The sequence below is a fragment of the Chrysemys picta genome, chromosome 9, assembly GCF_011386835.1.
Source record: "Chrysemys picta bellii isolate R12L10 chromosome 9, ASM1138683v2, whole genome shotgun sequence".
Taxonomy (NCBI): Eukaryota; Metazoa; Chordata; order Testudines; family Emydidae; genus Chrysemys; species Chrysemys picta.
In genome coordinates this window covers 65,918,847-65,938,382 of record NC_088799.1, presented here as the reverse complement: position 1 = coordinate 65,938,382, position 19,536 = coordinate 65,918,847, and the positions used below count along the sequence as shown (strand labels likewise).

Here is a 19,536-nt window from a genome sequence, read left to right as displayed (position 1 = left end):
AGCATGTTGTGGGGGCCTCAGAAAGAAAAAGGTTAAGAACCTCTGCTCTAACCATTAGATTCACATTTGCAGAAAGAGGAGTTTAGGGCAGCGCTGAGTATGAGGTGTTCTGCTGCTTCTGAGTCTCGGAGGCCTGGAGGCTGCCTGCAGGTCTGGAGAGAGCATTGTTCATTTCTCTGTAGGACCTACTGAACTGCTGCTGTTCTTGGTGGTGTTAGTTCCAGTGGTTGCATCTGATAAGAAAAGTAGCCAATTGCGGACAGCTGGCGTAGGGCTGTCCATGTGGCTTTCTCTCTGAGGAGACTGCAGGGTAATTAACATGACAGGGCGCTCTCCAGGAGATAAGAGCAGCTAGTGATTATTTATACAGAACAACTGTCAGGTTCCATTACTTCCAGTGGCTTCCATTTTCTATACTCGCTGAATGAAAGGCTCCTTTTTAAAAGCACACTGCATTTTTGTGCTAGATTTCAGGGCTGCACACTGCATATAGCCTGTTGAGTCATATGAAGGTGATTTTGTCTCTGATTTGGTTGGAACATATTGCTCCTGCAATAAGGTGGTGCCTTCCAGTCCTATGTTCTCTGTTACTAAGGAACCTCAAAGTCTGTTAGTTGAATGAGAGCTCATCTCTTAGTATCTTCCTTCTCCCTAGTCCCTGGATAGAGGCTAGCCCTGTGCCAAGTGGTGAAGTCCCTTTGAACTCTTCCTTCCGTCAGTGTTTATAATTAAGGCTGCGTGTCAGTCACAAGTCACAGATTCTGTGACTTTCTGTGACCTCCATGACTTCTGTAACTTCCGAGTTGGGCAGCCCCATGGCCAGCAGCAGCAGTTTGAGAATGGGCGGGGGCTCAGGGCTGGGGTAAGGGGTTGAGCTTACCTGGGGGGGGGGGAAGGGAAGCTCCCCAGAAGCAGCCGGCATGTCCCTGTAGCTTGTAGGCAGAGAGGTCATGGGGCTCTGCACACTGCCCCTGCCTGTAGGTACCACCCCGCAGCTCCCATTGGCTGTGGTTCCTAGCCAATGGGAGCTGTGGAACCAGTACTCATGGAGGGGGCAGCACATGGTGTCCCCCTGGCCTTCCCTCCCACTAGGAGATGCAGGGACATGCCATCCACTTCAGGGGAGCTGCGCAAAGCTGGGTAGGGAGCCTGCCAGTCCCACCAACCCTTCACCCCCAGCACCAGCGGGGATCTCAGGCCACCAGCACCCACGGCACTCCCGGACCACCACCCCTATCCCCCCCCCCCCCCAAGCACCCTTGGCCCCCCAGCCCAAGTTTTAGTTAGGGGTGTATATAGTACAAGTCACGGACAGGCCACAGGCCATGAATTTTTGTTTACTGCTTGTAATGATGCTGGTTCTGGCGGGACCCAACTGAGAGTGCCAGTTCAGGACAAATTGCTTAAAGCAGGGCAGTTACAGCTTAAGGCTGGGGTTTTTTCACCTCTAAGACAAACCAAACCAGACAGACAGAGAGGACTTTGGTTTTGGCCCACTGGCTAACCACAAGTCACCCAAGCAATTCCCTTAGACACTCCAGTTTCCCAGTATTACCACCAGTGCCATTCGTTATGGGGAAGAATGCTTATGAAAACCAATACCCCAGTAAAAGAAAAGAGGTTCTCTCGATCCCAAAGGACCAAGCCCCAGACCCAGGTCAATATATAAATCAGATGTTACCCACAAATCACGCTGTTGCCAATCCTTTAGAATCTAAAATCTAAAGGTTTATTTATAAAAGGAAAAAGATATAGATGAAAGCTAGAATCTGTTAAATGGAATTAATTACATACAGTAATGGCAAAGTTCTTGGTTCAGGCTTGCAGCAGTGATAGAATAAACTGCAGGTTCAAATCAAGTCTCTGGAGTACATCCCCAGCTGGGATGGGTCATTCAGTCCTTTGTGTAGAGCTTCTGTTTGTAGCAAAGTCCCTCCAGAGGTATGAAGCAGGATTGAAGACCAGATGGAGATGAGGCATCAGCCTTTTATAGTCTTTTCCAGGTGTAAGAACACCTTTGTCCTTAATGTGGAAAATTACATGGGAAGTCCCTGCATACTTTGAGTTACAAGGCGTATCTGCCTCCTCTCAATGGGTCAGTTGTATAGCTGATGGTCCTTAATGGGCCATCAAACAGGTAGGCAGAGCTGACACCAACTTCTCTGGGGTGTCACCCGGAAGCATAGCAAGTTTTTTGGCCTGTTATGCAAGACAGCCTAAAAGAGCATAGCAGAGATTTGAAATGCAGACAGTACAGCGCCAATATTCATAACTTCAACTACAAAAATGATACACATTTACAGATAGCATAACCATAACCTTGTCTTAGACATCCTATTTGACCCCCTTTATCAGGGCCGGCTCCAGGGTTTTGGCCGCCCCAAGCAGCCAAAAAAAAAAAAAAAGCCGCGACCTGCGGCGGTGATTCGGCAGGAGGTCCTTTGCTCCCAGCGGGAGTGAGAGACCGTCTGCCGAATTGCTGCCGAATACCTGGACATGCCGTCCCTCTCCAGAGCAGCCACCCCAAGCACCTGCTTGCCAGGCTGGTGCCTGGAGCCGGCCCTGCCCTTTATATGAGATTTGGTGCCACTACAGGACTTTGGTTGCAACAATGATCTATATAGTCCCAGTTCAAGTCAATAACATGATACTGCTCGTGATCTGTCCATGACTTTTACTAAAAATACCCGTGACTAAAATGTAGCCTTATTTATAATTGGAGGAGGAGAAAAGCTCAGCAGTCTTACTAGTGGAGGATAAAAGCTGCCATTAACTTTTTCTGAAGCAGCACTCCTGCCCTTCTCTAGTATTTATCTGCGTTAGAATTCAGAGGGCACTTAAGTCTCTCTTCCATTTGTTCATTCCTTTAGGTATCGAACCAACTTGGTAGCTGCAAAAGAAAATGAGCTGATTAAAAAGGTACCATGAACAAACCTTTGCGGTAAAGTACTGTGGACGGTAATAAAAGGGTTATAAACAAGTTGTTGGGGAGGCAGTGCTCTAATGACACAATTGCAAGGGATAAGGGTAGTGCACCAGTGCTATGCAACTGAATTGTTTTCTGATCCCATCAGACAATACTGCAATTCAAGTTCAGTAGCCAGACTTACCAAGAGTACAACCAGTACATAATGGCCATGGTGGGCTGTCTGTGGACATCCAGTGCATTCCAGAAGGATATCCACCCTCAGGGCATTCGCCTAGATCCGGAAGTACTGAAGAAAACCAGAGTGCAGGAGGTCAGGAACAGCTTCAACATTGTCCACCACCCAGCCCTGATGGGCTATGCTATCCTCTTCCTGCAGCAGGTAAGGGTGTGAGCAATGTTTCAGAGTGGCCCCCACTATTGCACTGCCAATGAGTCACTCCATCTTGAGAATTCAGCTGGAGAACTGTCCTTCCCCCCCCTCCTTGCACTGCTTGAGTTCACTTGTGTTTTTCAAGCGTTGGTACTCTGCTAGGTGGGCTGAAACCAGTGCTCTGTGTTCATCTCAGCCCAGCAGCTCAGTCTGAATAGTTTAGTTTTGGTTGTTTGCTTGGTATAAAAGTATATAAGGCAATGGTTTTAAACATGCTTTGCTTTTAAACTCCATGATTATAGTGTGGCCAAATCATTTTGAGGCATGGGTAGAAGTAATATAGACAAATATTATATGCCCAAAAACTTCATAAGCATGGAATTAAGGTTGCCCAGTGATGCCTTGTGTCATTCTAGAATGTGGAGAGTGACTAAACTTAAACCTCTTGAAAACCAGGGAAATGCAAAACTAAGATATATACGCCCCCCACAACACAACCTTAACTGTCACCTGGAGCTGGCACTAACTACTGGCAATAGTTCAATTAGCAGGGAAGGCACATAATTAATAGAGATGAGGCTGTTCTATAGGAGTTTGTGGTGGTCTCCACAGATTTGAATTCCAGCATTTATCTGCATGCACTCCAAATGCCTTCGTTGTGTTACTTATAGCTGTATTGAATGAGGGAGGAATAAGTTGGAGCAGGTTCTGTTGTGATATGATGAGATGCATGTGTACTTGGAAGGATGAAGTATGCCCCATTTCAGCACTGAGTTTTGTACAGTGTGTCCGCAGAGGTGTGCATAGGTGTCGCCTTGGTTTGGGGATAGTCAGCATTCTGTGGCATACATAACAGTGGTCTTTAGGGCTTAATGAGGAGGAAATGAAGGCAATGTCTCAGAAGGAATCCTCAGGACATGGGCGAAAGGGGGGTAACGTTTAGCAAATCTGGGGTGGCTTGTGTAAAGTAAGCTCAGGGTATGCCTACACTGCAGTTAGACACGCGCGGCTGTATCATGCCAGCTGATTTGGGTTTGCGGGGCTCAGGCTAAGGGGCTGTTTAACTGCAGTGTAGATGCTCTGGCTGGAGCCCAGACTCTAGGGCTCTGAGAGTCCCAGAGCTTGGGCTGCAGCCTGAGCTGGAACGTCTACAATGCAATAAAACAGTCCCTTAGCCCGAGCCCCGTGAACCCCAGTCAGCTGGCACTGGCCAGCCGTGGGTTTTTAACTGCAGTGTAGACGTACCCTCAGTGTTTGAGTATAGGCCAAGTGTAAGTAGGTCCTGTTTGCTACTCCTGTGAGTTTTGCCACAGCAAACAGGTGTTTAGCACATGAGCTCCAAGTCTGTCTTGCTGAAGGGTTTTGCAGCATCTGTAAGGGAAGTACTAGTATGTGTTTTATTGGCATGCTGGGACCTTACTCTGCCATCTTTGAGCTAAGGTCACATTGTGGGGGTGGCATGTATCTTAACTTTGTATGTCTGGTTTTCAGAGGTCTAACGTCAGTGCTCACCTGGGGAGCAGGGAGAGTGGCTTATTCTCAAATAAATGTCTACACTTGCATCTGAAGAATTGAGGTTTTTTACCCACGAAAGCTTATGCCCAAATAAATCTGTTAGTCTTATGGTATGTCCAGACTACCCGCCGTATCGGCGGGTAGCAATCGATACCCAAACGCGCTCCCTGTCGACTCCGGAACTCCACCAGAGCGAGCGGCGGTAGCGGAGTCGACGGGGGAGCCGCGGCCGTCGATCCCCGTGCCGTGAGGATGGGAGGTAAGTCGGAATAAGATATGTCGACTTCAGCTATGGTATTTCCGTAGCTGAAGTTGTGTATCTTACGTCAACACCCCCACCCCCCAGTGTAGACCAGGCCTTTACGGTGCCACCGGACTCCTTGTCGTTTTTGTGGATACAGACTAACACGGCTACCCCCTGATACTTGTACACTTGGAGCTGTTCGTTTTGCTTCAAATTCACTCTTGACCTTAATCCAAGTTAACTTTCAATTGTAGGCAAGCATTCAATTCCATTCTTTAGGAAACATTATTACATCATCCTAACTGTATTTCATCTTTCCTCTCTAGTCATTCACTGCTAATTTCCTTGACCGTACTTCTAATGTAAAATCAAAGTCTACAGGTGTGTGTTAGAGCACTTTAAAACATTGCTCTTAAACCAGAAGTCTTTAGTCTCAGGACAGAATTTCCAAAAGGAGCCCATGCAAACAGAATGCAAACAGAGTAAGGGATATGCACAACATGCATTCTCTGAAAACTGCCAAGCTCTATCCTACCCTTGAACTTTCAGTGCAGGGGTGCAGCTTATACTCCTGAGGGAATTCTATGCCAAAAATATTAAAAATTATGGGCACAATATTTTAATTGTCAACATAACACAATATAATCATACCATTTTCAATTATTTTGGTAATTTATTTCAAATACCTATCAGCGACTATGTCTGTAACAATACAGTCAACAAAAAAGATTCAGGAAATGTTTTTTGACAAACAGTTTCCTTGCTAAGAATATTAGTACATCTCTATGGCTCCACAGTGAGCGAGGGGGGACAGTGTCTTGCACATATGCCCAACCCTACCCCCCCTGATCCAGATGTAGGGCAAGCAGGCTCAGCCCGGCAGGATCCTAGTGTGGGTGGATCCAGGTGTGGGGTAACTTGGGTATGGGTGTCTCAGTGGGGGGGATCTGGATGCACAGGGGCTCATTGGGAGCAGGGGGAATGGGATTTTGCTGGGGGGATCCAGGTGAAGGTGATTGGGGCTCAGCAGGGGTGTATGGGAGGGATGGGGCATGGCAGAGGGTCTGGGTACAGGGGGCTCAGTGGAGTGGTCCAGGTGCTGGGGGAGTGAGGCTCGGTGGGGAGTCTGAGTGGGGTGGGGATCTAAGTGCAGTTGGTGGGGCGGGGGTCCTGGTGCAGCTTGTGGGAGCTCAGTGGGGTGAGGGTCTGAATAGAGAGGGGTGGGGCTCAGCAGGGGAGTCTGGGTACTGGGTGGCAGATGGGAGGGCAGCTCCTTGCACAGTAGCCCCTCGCCCAGGGCATGGTGGGAGCAGGAAGCAGGGGGTGTGTGGAGCTTCCTGCAGACCTGGGGATGGGTCTGATCCGGCCCTGGGAGCGGCCCGTTCAGGGGAAAAAAGTTCCGTATACTGCCCCTCTTCCCAGCCGAGCTGTGACTAGCAGCTGGAGCCCAGCACAGCGTAGGAGCCACTGACGGGGCTCTGGGTGCACTGCGAGAGGGACAGAGAGAGCCCAGCACCACCCCCAAAGCAGTGATTTTAAGTGTCTCCCAGCTTTTCTCAATGCCCGAACCAGATGTGCCCTGCCCCACCCCACCCCCAACCGCTACCTGGGAGGGATGCATGAATCAAATGTTCTCTGAAGAAACAGTAAAATCTGCAGGGGACATTAATTCTATTCTTGCGCAGTGGCACAGAATTCCCCCCAAAATAGCTGCTTAGATTCTAAGACCACAGCATGTTACCTTGCACCACCCAGTTGCTCTAATTACAAAATGTAACTGTGCTATTTGTTCACTTAACTGAACTTTGAAGGGATTTTCCTTATGTCCTTAAAAATGCTTTTACATGATAAACAAAAATTGGGAGAAGGGAATTCTGACTTCTCCAGCATTATAGCAAGACTTTCTTTGTCAAGTTCTTTTCCTTCCATCTTTCTCCCGAGGTCCTCTTACACCTCCCCACACCTGTAGAAGACATTGCTGATGGGCAATGCTAGCATTCCTCATCCTGAAGCACTGACTGTTCTCTACATGGGAACCACAAACTGGTTTAAAGATTGTTAGGAAACAAAGGAGAGGAAAAGTTCATGTATACAGTGCCTGCTTTTCCTGAAAACATGCTCCATTGTTGAGTAAATATTTCCAGAGCACCAGAGGGTGCTGCTCTGCAGCAGATTCAAAGAAGAGTCCCTGAAATAGTGAGGTAATAAACTAAGCTTCATAGGGTTCTCTACTTTTGCTGCCTTTGATAGTGTTGAGATGGTGGTTCCTTAGCCTTTGAGGCACAGAAGTTCAATAAGTTTATAAATATTACTTGTTTCTGTCCAGAAGTATTGACTTCTGGTAGAGTACTTTCCATGATACCGTGCTATTCATGGACTGGTGTCAGGAGAATATGCTACAGTATATTCACAATTGCCATAGTTTCCTTGCACTCATGGAGCTCCTGCCTTAAGGGGACTCAGCAGAGCTGAGGCCCGGCAACTCAGGACAGAGGGTTTTATCTGATCTGACTTCTGTTTACTTAATATTTTTTTTCCCCCACAAGGCTTGGCCAGAAGATAAAACCCTGAACTTCAACTTAATTAAGGTAATGTGTTCTATTTTTAAATCTTATGTGAAAACTGGCTGTATTTAGCTATAGGTTAGTAATATAAATACATCTTCAAAAATACCACGTCCAGGAGAAGAATAAGGAGCTCGAAAGGAGGGTTTATGCTCTCATCTGGTCATGGCACATGAGAACTCAATCAAAGATGAAGACTCACTTGTGGACCCACTACAAAGTTCCAGCTGTTCACAATGAGGACAGCACATTGTGTTACCTGATGACTAGAGCAGTGTACTTTGGTCTGGGAACATTTTGGTGTAGCAGCCATGTACAGCCAGTGGACTGAGACTGTTACACGCCTCTGTGCTGAGGCTGCATTTATTGTAGGTCAAGAAGTTCTAGTTACCTCTTAACTATTGGAGAATTTGCTCCTGGGAAAATTCTTCTCTCACAAATGGATTAAGCTTGTCCAAATTTCCAATATCAGTCTAAATAGCGTTCACATTCTGGGGTAGCGGTATATTCTTTTCTTTAATTTTAAACTGAATGTACTGCTAACGTGAACGGTGCTAGAGACCGAAATCCTCCACTGAATAGGGTCAGCCTGGGCAGTGACCGTTCAAACTTCCCCTTGTGCTGCCCTGTCAATGTGCCTCAAAGCTGAACTAGGGTAACTTCTCATTGTGGGATGGGGAGTTCAGTTTTATGGCTCATTCACTCCTCAGCCACTTCGCTGGACTTGCCAAGGAGACAACTAGTGGGCTTCTGTCTACCAGAAATGGGATTTATGTAGGTCCTGAGTAGTTACCAAATGGTAATGACTTGAGATCACTATCAGGGTAGGCCAGATTTGAAATGGTGACCTATAGGTAAAAGGCTCAATGTCAGATCCTATGAGGCATCCAGTCACTTGGGAGCCTGGGGTGGGATGTAATCTTTGTGCCGGTGCATCCAGTCACTTGGGAGCCTGGGGTGGGATGTAATCTTTGTGCCGGTGTGGCAGGGCAGGTGTATTCAGGCTTTTACTGTCTGTATTTCCATATTTCCAGGTTAAGGCAAAAGGAGGCTACAACTGCATCTATGGCCCCAGACACTTAACTACCTTATTTCTGTTTCCAGGGGAGGCAGTGGAACTGGTATCTGGAATATCTCTACGTGCAGGGGTTACAAGGCCTGAAACTCTTCATCGAAAGCAGCATCAATCGTGTTTCTCAGGTCTCCCAAACCAAGTCAGGGAATGTTCAGGTGTAACAGACTGGTTCATATGGATTCTTCTGGTTGTCCAGACCAGGAAAGCAGAGTATAGCAGGCCCTGCCTCTAACACCTTTGTCTAGGGGAAGAAGTACTGTAGACAGAGCCATTAGCTGTATTACATTTTGATACTGACATCACCTTAGGAAAACAAGGACAGAGAGAGAATGGTTGAACTGACCTTATTCAACAGTGCACTGAACCTGGATGTCCCTGCCAAACTTCTGTGGTGTGATGCTGCTGAGTTTGTATCCTGTGCAATGTCCCTGTTCACTATCAACTTCCTCATACTGGAATGTCTACTTCAACTAAGCTGCAAACACTTCTGCCTTTCTTATTTCATTATGGCACTTAGCAGTGCTCCTTCACTTAGAAGTGATTCCTGACCTCCCGCTGCAGTGTGTAATGAGGAACACCCTGTGTGTATAAACGCATGCATGCGTGCACACACACCTTTCTAAGATATTGTATATATTGACTCGGGGACTTTAAGGAACCTGCTGGGTCCTCTGTGGTGGAGTCTATTTATACTGGTTTTGAGGGTCTGTGACAGGCTGGCCTAACTGACCCCTTAAATTTTGCTTTCAGTATGAAACCTCCTGAGGATGCTTTCCTTTGTACCAGTCTGTAGGACATTCTCGCACTGCAGCTGGAAGATTTAGCGCTGAAGTTCATGTTTTATGGATGCTTTGAGCACCCTAGGGACATTGCTAACAGCTCACTATTTTCCTGTGACAAGTCTAAATGCAGTTTTCCCTTTTGTGCTTGTAGCAATGTACATAACTGTATATTGTATATGTTTATATTATGTAAAATACTGCCTTAGTGCCACTGCAGAGGAACTCTCTTGTGAAATGTTTCTTCCTTCCCGCCCTTTTTAAAACTCAGATCCAGTTAAAAGAAACTGAACTCCATCTCCTAAGCTGGATATTTTGGGTGAACTTCATACTGATGGTGTAAAGCAGGGTTGGGACTCTTCAACTTCCATGCTCAGAGAACAAGAGAGAGAACATTGATCATGATTCCAAGTAGTTTGTACTTTCTTTCTGCCTCTGAAAAGGAGACACTTCAGGAAATGTTGACATGTTTTTCCTTTTTCAGCGATGGTTACCAACGTGGTGGTGTCTTGCCTGTGAAAGATCCTGCTTGTTCCTTTGTCTCTAATACCATATTAGTCTTGGGGTCACATTGTTGAAGGCTAATGATCTTGTTAATAAACTCTTATGTTCAAACAGTGGGTCTGAGAAATGGTTTTTTACTTTCTCATCTGTGGTTATGCCCACCTGTGTGGCTCCTATCTTCCCAGATAGGGGGAGAACATTTTGCAGAAAGACTTTCACTTTTGACAGAATTAACTTTTGTTTGACGTTAACTTGTGATGTCTTGAAGCCTTTTTTCCCCCCCTCTATGGAGCATAAAACTAGGTCACCCTCATGGGGTCCTAATAGGAAAAAGATATCTCCTCATCCTTCCTCTTTAAAGGGTAGCTCAAGGCCCAGAATGCATCCTACTGACATTCTCACTGTGCTCCAGTCTCCCCTCAGGTTGGGCTCTCTTACCTGGTGACGGTTCCTCAGTACTGAAGCTCAGCCCACCACATCAGTACCAATGGCCTCCATCCAGCTCTCCTGGGTATCATTAATCCCAGTACCGAAAGCTTTTATGGTGTCACATGATCTTGCAATGCAAGCTTTACCCAAATCACCTCTCCTCTGTGGTGAAAATACCCTTCATGGTACTGGCCACTAATACCATGCAGTGGTAGTACAGAGACTGGTTTTGCCTGGAGCTCCTGTTAAGTAAACTCCACTTTTAGAGATGGAATATTCATTTTCAGCCTCTGAGGGTAGCAGGGAGATATCACCTAATTGCTCTTCAAGGTCTCTCTCATTTAATTCCTTTGCCTCCAGTAGGGAATCTGGAGCACATTTTATTTTAATAGACCTAGGGGTTCACTATGGCCATTCCCCATAGAGGATATCAACTAGTTATAGACCCATCCACAAATATCATGAGAGCCTGTCTCTGACTTATAGGGCATGTGTCTTCCTGTGTTTACGTGACACAGCATGCCAGACTTCACCTGCTCTGTGCAGCGAGTGGTTAAAATCTCTGCCCAACATACATCATCTAGATGAAAAGAAACCGGTTTCCCCAATTTTCATTTGGAGATAGGGACCATCTTTGTTATATGTTTGTACAGTGGGGTCCTGCTCCATGACTAGGACTTCTAGATGCTACGCTTATACAGGTAACAATTGAACTTGTGGAAAAATTCTCTAAAGGTATGCAAGGAGGGTACCCTTTTTTTTTTTTTTTTTTTTTACTGTTGCCATCAGGCTGCCGCTGACATGCTTCCTCATTCTCCTAGGGAGCCCCCTTAGGCCATCTCCAAACCCACAGTCTTGACTTCCCAGGAAGTCTGCCTTGAAATAAGCATGCTGGAGATCAGGCATTCGCAGCATTCCATTCTGTAATGAAGGGATGGACCGATCAGGACAGCCTGCCTCAGTAATGTGTTAGATCATGCTCAACACTACCTGCTGATATTTCTTATTCCTTCTCTCCCCCTCCCCATGTCAAAAAGCTGAGAGTTTCAGGAACTGATGTATTCACCATGAAATTACTCAAGGAACTTTCCCCTTACTAGGTTTGCAGACCTAGTCCTTGCAGACCACCTTAGCAGGCAAATTGCCACCAACCACAAGTAATCAGTCAAAGACACCATCATATGAGATATAGTCGCCCATACACATTTTGCTGCAGGGGGTGTGTGTGTCAAAGTTCTGGTTCCCTGTCAGATGCCTTCCTACATGTCTGTACTCCAGGGATGGTATATGCTTACCTGCTAAGTGCTTTGATATCATGGGTTCTAACAGAGCTCAGCTAGAGCTCAGTCATGATGATCATGTAGCACCACTACTGGCTTGGCCAATGCAATTCTGGTTCTTGGATTTGATAGTTTGTGGTGGATAATCACCTGAACATAAGATCCCTGTGTGATGCTATGGCCAAAAGAGCTAATTTGATCATGGAATGCATAAACAGGAATCTCAAGTAGGAGTAGAGAAGTTATTTTACCTCTATATGTGGTGCTGGTGCATCTGCTGCTAGCATAACATGTCTCGCTCTAGTGCCCACAATTCAAGAGTGATGTTGATAAATTGGAGAGGGTTCAGAGAAGAGTGATTAAAGGGTTAGAAAACCTGTGTTTATGGTGATAGATTGAGCTCCTTGAGGCTATTTAGCTTAACTTTTTTTTTTTAAGGGGTGACTTGATTACTGTCTGTAAGTATCCACATGGGGGAAATAAATATTTAATAATGGGCTCTTCAAGCTAGCAGCAAAAGGTATAACACCATCCAAGGGCTAGAAGTTGAAGCTAGACTGTAACATGATGACTGGCACCTGAGCAACTCCTTGTGGCTAGGGTGACCCACACTAGCTTTCACTTAATTTAGGGTTCCTTAAACAAAACCCATATAGTCTCTCTCATTCAATCACAACCCTTCTTGGGGTCAGGTTTCTTTATTTGCAAAGCTCCAACCCTCCCTTCCCCAAGAAAAGCCCCACAAATCTCCCACCTAGCCTTGAGATAGGTCTTCTTCCCCAGCATCAATACTCTTCTGTGGGGGCCTTTGCAGGATAGCTGCAGTTTTGCTCTCATTGACTGTTCTCTGACCCTTTATAGCCCAGGTGCTGCCCTGCTGCATTAATTGGCTCAACTGGGAGCACCTGCTCTGACAGAGGGGCACTGGGCCTATTTTTAATCACAGGGGCCAGCCACTCTGTAACAGACAAATTCAGACAGGAAATACGGTGTAAATTTTTTAACATGTACTGCATGAGAGTAATTAACCATTGGAAAACTTACTAAGGGTTGTGGTGGATTCTCCATCACTGATAATTTTAAAATCTAGATTGGATGTTTTTCTAAAATCTGGTGTAGCAATTCTTTTGGGGAAGTTCTATGGCCTGTGTTATACAGGGAGTCAGACTAGAGGTCCCTTGTGGCTTTGGAACACATAAATCTATCCATCCATCCTCTACTACATTTACTACTTCTTCATTACATGTGGATGCCAGCTGGCTAACCTCCAATCTTCTTCAGAGATCCAAAATATACTAATTCATCGTAGGGAAGTATTCTACCAAACTTACACATTCTACCAAATGGAAACTGTTCACTATTTGGGGCCAACACCAATTATAATTTTTGGAGTCTTGGACTATCTGTCACTAAAGAGCTCGGAGTTGTGTATAAGCTCCTTTAAGAGTCCACCTGGCAGCACTAATAGCTAACCATCCCTGCCTACAGAATCACACACTATTCTCCCACTTGATGAAAAAAACACGAGTCCTTGTGGCACTTTAGAGACTAACAAATTTATTTGGGCATAAGCTTTTGTGGGCTAAAACCCACTTCATCAGACTCATGGAGTGAAAAATACAGAAAGCAGTATAAATATTACAGCACATGAAAAGATGGGAGTTGCCTTACCAAGTGGGGGGTCAGTGCTAACGAAGCCAATTCAATTAAGGTGGAAGTGACCTAATCTCAACAGTTGACAAGAAGGGGTGAATATCAAAGGAAGAAAATTACTTTTGTAGTGCTAACGAGGCCAAGATAATCAAAGTGGACGTTGCCCATTTCCAACAGTTGATAAGAAGGTGTGAATATCAGCAGAGGGGAAAATTACTTTTTATAGTGACTCATCCACTCCCAGTCTTTATTCAGGCCTAATTTGATAGTATCCAGTTTGCAAATTAATTCCAGTTCTGAAGTTTCTCGTTGGAGTCTGTTTTTGAAGTTTTTTTGTTGAATTGCCACTGAGCTATCCCTCCCCCCAATGTGTTCCATAATGAACACATCCTGTGGAAAGTGTGGGGAGAGGAATGATTATCAAGCCTCCCCCCCGCCCTACAGTGCTGGCTCTGCCCAAAAGCCACGTGCCCAGTGTACAGCAGGGTCCAGGAAGAGTGATTTACCCTGCCCCTGCGGCTACTCACCATTTTGGAGGTCTTGTGGCTCATGTGTGCTTGCCTGGGGTAGCCAGTTAGGGACAGGTGTGTGAGTACTGGCTGTGTTTTAAATCACTGAATCCGTATTCTGTGTGTTGCAAACAATACTGCTTCTGTAAAATGTTGCATTTAAACTTCACAATCACAGAGAGAACCTTCGGAGCCCAGCCTCCCTCTTTGTTATCGGCGGCTGAATGGCTGTGTCGAATAAGAAAGCAGCCAAGAAGAGCTAAGGAGGACTTTCTATGGCTAGGTCCACACTACCTGCCTGATTCGGCGGGTAGAGATCGATCTTCTGGGATCGATTTATTGCGTCTCATCTGGATGCGATAAATCGATCCCAGAAGCACTCCCCCGTCGACTGCGGAACTCCTGCTCGCCGAGAGGAGGAAGCGCTGTCAATGGGGGAGCTTGCCTGCGCCGCATGGACCCGCAGTAAGTAAACTTAGTTCGATCTAGGAAATGTCAACTTCAGCTACGCTATTCTCGTAGCTGAAGTTGCGTTTCCTAGATCGATCCCCCGCCCCAGTGTGGGCCAAGCCTAAGTGATGTTATGATGCACTCTGCAGCCAAGAAACAGGAATTGAAGGAGTGGCGGGACAGTGAGAAGAAGGATCAAAAGGAGAACGCGGCACGCCAGAATGAAGCCACGGAGCAGCTCTTAGATGTTATGGAGCACCAAGCAAACACACTCCAGGCGATACTAGCTCCGTGCCCGCCCTCCCCTGCAGCTGCTGTCACAAAACTCTTTCCCATGCTCCCCCCAGACACCACCAACACACACTTATCAACCTCCTGGCTCCAGTCTATATCCATGGCATTCCACTCCTCCCTTGTCACAGTCCAGCACTGCAGATTCCCACTACCCACTGCACTCAACACTCATCCCTCTGCAGTTTGGCCCTGTTGAAGTACAGTACCCGCTGCATTGTACTGCAAAGGAGAAGGTTGGATATGATCCCTGGACATACACAAATCTTTATCCATCCCAGGACCCCACCTCCTCCTGGGGCCTTCCCTTCCCTCGTCCCCCTCAATGCTGATGGTTTTTTTGTGTTTGTTTGTTTGACTCTCTCCTCCGGTTGTTGTTTTTTAATAAAAGAATTGTGTTGGTTTGAAAGCAATCTTTATTCTATTAGTTGAAAGCAAACAGACCCCTGCAAAGCAACAGACAATTGTTAAACCTTCATATTGCATCATCTGCATCCATCACAATCATCACCTAGCATTACAAGCACTGCACTCCCAAGCATAGCAACAAATATTAGTGGCTTTCAGCTTCAAATTGCTGCCTCAAGGCATCCCTGATCCTTGTGGCCCCACATTTTGCCCCTCTAATAACTCTGGTCTCTGGCTGTTCAAACTCAGCCTCCAGGTGCTGAGCCTCTGTGGTCCAACCCTGAGTGAAGCTTTCACCCTTCCCTTCACAAATATTATGGAGCGTACAGCACACGGCTATAAGCATAGGAATATTGTCATTGGCCAGGTCCAGCTTCCCACAGAGGCAGCGCTAGCGGGCCTTTAAATGGCCAAAAGCACACTCAACAGTCATTTTGCACTTGCTCAGTCTGTTGAACCGCTCCTTGCTGCTGTCAAGTTGCCCCGTGTATGGCTTCATAAGCCATGACATTAAGGGATAGGCGGGGTCTCCCAGGTGATCTTCTGGTCTGGGAAGAAAGTCCCTGCATGCAGCTTCCTGAACAGGCCAGTGTTTCAAAAGATGCATGCGTCATGCACTTTTCTGGACCAGACTACATTAATGTCTGTGAAATGCCCACAGTGACCCACAAATGCCTTAGAACCATTGAGAAATACATCTTCCAATTAATGTACTCGGTGGCTAGGTGGTCTGAAGCCAGAATTGGAATATGCATGCCATCTCGTGCCCCTCGACAGTTAGGGAAGGCCATTTGTGCAAAGCCATCCACAATGTCACGGACGTTGCCCAGAGTCACAGTCTTTTGAAGCAGGATGCAATTAATGGCACGGCACACTTCCATCAACACGAGTTCAACAGTTGACTTTCCCACTCAGAACTGGTTAGCGACCGATTGGTAGCAGTCTGGAGAAGGGCAGGGCAGCTCTCATTCTTCTTCAAGTGATTGCTCATGTGTATTCCACTATAGGTGTGCGTGCTCGTCACATGCACCGGTGCCGGAAGTTTTTCCCTTAGCAGTAGGGTTACCATATTTCAGCAAGAAAAAAAGAGGACGGGAGGAGCCCCGCCCTAGCCCCTCCCACTTCCCGCCCCCCCAGAACCCCCAACCCTCCCCCCGTTCCTTGTCCCCTGACTGCCCCCTCCTGGGACCCCTGCCCCTAACTGCCCCCCAGGACTCCACTCCCTATCTAAGCCTCCCTGCCTCTTGTCCCCTGACTGCCCCAACCCTTATCCACACCCCCACCCCCAGACAGACCCCTGGGACTCCCACGCCCCATCCAACCACTCCCCACCCCCTGACAGCCCCCCCCAGAACTCCCAACCCATCTAAACCCCTCTGCTCCCTGTCCCCTGACTGCTCCGATCCATCTCCCCACCCCTGCCACCTGACAGCCCCCCCCAGAACTCCCAAACACTCCCCCCCTGCTCCTTGTCCCCTGACTGCCCCCTCCTGGGACCCCTGCTCCTAACTGCCCTCCAGAACCCCACCCCCTACCTAAGACTCCCTGTTCCTTGTCCCCTAACTGCCCCCTCCTAAGACCCCCCCCAACTGCCCCCCAGGACCCTACCCCCTACCTGTACCCTGACTGCCCAAAACTTTCTCCACTCCCCCCAAAAAGCCCCCCCCGTTTCTTGACCTCCACCTCCAGAACCTTCCTGCCCCCTGACCTCCTTACCCTGCTGCTCAGAACAGAGTGTTGGGCTCTGTGCAGCCGAGCCGGACACGTGGCTGAGCTCCCCAGCACAACAAAACCTGGTCCCTGGCCCTGCACAACAAAACCCGGTCTGGCCCTGCACAGTGCTGCTGGACTGGGCTGCAAGGGAGCTGCTGGCTCAGAATGCAGGGCGGATCCGGCTCCTCTACAGCTGCTCCTGAGTCCAGCCCGGGACTTCCCTGCAGCCCTCCCAGCCACTCGCTCTGCTAATCCCGGACATTGTGAGTGCTTTACAAATTCCCCCCGGACGCTATTTTTAGCACACAAAAGGAGGACATGTCCGGGTAAATCCGGACGAATGGTAACCCTACTTAGCAGTATCCATAGAGGGGGAGCACCGCTGCGACCCCTGGAGGGGCCCGGACATATCGCGCCATAAAGGGGGCTGCGTGCTCCCCCCACTCTCAGTTTCTTCTTGCCGCCAGTGAAGGTAGTCGGAACTTGCTCCAGCTTAGCTTAGCTGCAGCGTTTCTAGCCTTAGTGGTATCCAGTTTCACTGATCTCTTCCTTGCTGAACTTTCTTTCGCGAGTACCTGGCTTGAGGCATGCCCCGTGGCCCAGGCTTCAAGTCGTGCAACTCCTGTTGCAACTCCATGCCCAGAAGCGATCCACACAATCAGTGTCTTCGCTGTCTGGGCGAGTCTCACGTTAGTGACAAGTGCAAGATCTGCCACTCCTTCAAGCCGCGGACAAAGAAGGATCGTGAGATCTGACTCCAAGCTCTGTTAATGGAGTCGGCATTGGCTCCGGCACCGGCGCGTCGAGCCGACACCGTGCCGGGCTCCACGTATTCAGTGCGTGGTGAAGCGCCTCCAGTGCGCCGTTCCGAATCAGCACCTGGTACCGCGTCGATGCGCAGCGAGGCGCCGTCAACATCCCAGCACCGCTGCCCAGCTAAGAAGCCAGGGAAGTCTCAGCGGCGCCGAGAGAAGGACAGGGGTGAGGCCAGACCCGAGTTGGGCAGACCGCGATCCCCATCAGGACAGACCTCCGACTCGGGCTGAGCGGAGTAGTCCAGTCCCGTCCGTGCGAGCCTCACCGGAGATACGCATGCCTTCGACGCCAGAGGCAGCGCGTGACATTTTAGCACTTCCGGTGCCGGAAGCGCCGCCTCAGTCGGGCCCCCGGTCCCGTGGGAAGCCACCTTTGGGCACCCATCAGCCCTCCCCGGAGGTGTCGGAGGTCGAGGCACCATCCCAGGTCGAGGTGCCGAGCAGAGCCCCGAGACGTACGTTGACTCCGCGTCTGGACTCTTCGATGAGCGGATCCCACTCCTCCGCTCTCGGACGCCGTCGCGGAGGTGACAAGAGACGGCACCATTCCTCTTCCAGCCGCTCTTAGAAGAACAGGTCTCGATGCTGTCGGCACCGGCACTTGTACTCAAGCGTTCGCCATCGCAGAGGCCATGCCCGGAGTGCGTCCCGAGAGACCGCGGCACCATGGCCACGGGCGCCGCAGGGAGTCCAGAGACAGTTCCTCGGACATCTACCTGTCAACATCGTCCAGGTCGAAGTCTCGGGGCAGGAGCTGTCACAATAGAGACTGCTTCAGTCATTCCTACGGCACCATGCGCTCTTCCAGGACTTCGGCTTCGGTACGCAGCTATCTCTCCCTGGGCCGCACCGCACCGCAAGAACAACCAGTCCTGCTGCCTGATGCGCCTCAGTTCCAGGCCGTGCCCTGGCAGGGACAATGGTGCCAGTGGGCACCGTGGCCTCAGGCACCTGCGCAGCCAGGACCTCGCTCCGTGGCGGGAGCCTCTCAGGGCTGACCCGCATCACCTCCCCGGCACTGGGCACCGACTCCGGCACCGAACCCGTATGTGGAGTCCACGATGCCGTTGGCCGCTGAAGGCACCGCACCTTCCACCTCTTTGGCACAGGGCGATTCGGTTGCGGTACCGCCTCCCTCTTCCCAAGAGGACTTTAAAGCTCATCAAGAGCTGCTTCGGAGGGTGGCAGTCAACTTCGAGCTCCGGGCCGAGGAGATGGAGGAGCCCTCCAATACTCTCTTCAATGTCCTCGCCTCCTCGATACCAGGGCGTGTGGCGCTCCCTTTCCATCAGGGAGTCGCCAATATCACCACTGGCCTTTGGCAGACCCCGGCCTCTCTTGCGCCTATTTCCAAGAAGGCCGAGAGGAAGTACTTCGTCCCCACTAGAGGTCTCGAGTACCTTTACACCCACCCAGCTCCAAACTCCCTGGTGGTAGAGTCGGTCCACCACCGCGAGTGGAATGGCCAGCCTGCGCCCACACCACAGGACAAGGACGCTCATAGACTTGATACTTTTGGAAAAAAGGTTTATTCGTCAGCGAGTTTCCAGCTCAGAGTGGCCAACCATCAGGTGCTTCTGAGCCATTATAAATTTAATCTCTGGGGATCCCTCCCCAAGTTTGAGCCCCTCATTCCTGACAAGGATGCAAAGGAGTTCCAGGCGCTGATTGAGGAGGGTGCGGCCGCCGCCAAAGCTGCTCTCCAGGTGGCTTCGGATGCGGCAGACACAGCGGCTCGTTTGATGGCTTCCGCGGTCTCCATGCGACAAGCGTCGTGGCTCTCGCTTTCGGGGCTGTCATCAGAATCCCAGTCCATAATGCAGGACCTGCCGTTTGATGGCAAGGCCCTTTTTGTGGACCAGACAGACACCCGTCTGCACGGGATGAAGGACTCCCGCACCACCCTGCAGACGCTAGGCTTGTACGTCCCGCCTGCCAAGGACAAGCCCAGGCCTCAACCCTCCGCAAGCTAGGGGCAGATATGAACCCGCACCTAAGCGGCAGAGGG

At 49.1% G+C, this 19,536-nt stretch overlaps 1 protein-coding gene across 2 annotated transcripts in view; it reads left to right on the top strand.

The window, feature by feature from the left end:
- The window catches only part of CENPI (centromere protein I), a 30,436-nt gene extending 20,343 nt beyond the window's left edge, over window positions 1-10,093 (top strand). For both annotated transcript variants that reach the window (XM_005285648.5, XM_042861552.2), the window contains exons 18-21: window positions 2,871-2,919; window positions 3,075-3,308; window positions 7,605-7,646; window positions 8,727-10,093. In XM_005285648.5, coding sequence (XP_005285705.2) covers window positions 2,871-2,919; window positions 3,075-3,308; window positions 7,605-7,646; window positions 8,727-8,858 — 457 coding nt within the window. In that variant the 3' untranslated portion in view covers window positions 8,859-10,093. The remainder of the gene's footprint in view (window positions 1-2,870; window positions 2,920-3,074; window positions 3,309-7,604; window positions 7,647-8,726) is intronic.
- The last annotated feature ends 9,443 nt before the right edge of the window (window positions 10,094-19,536 follow it).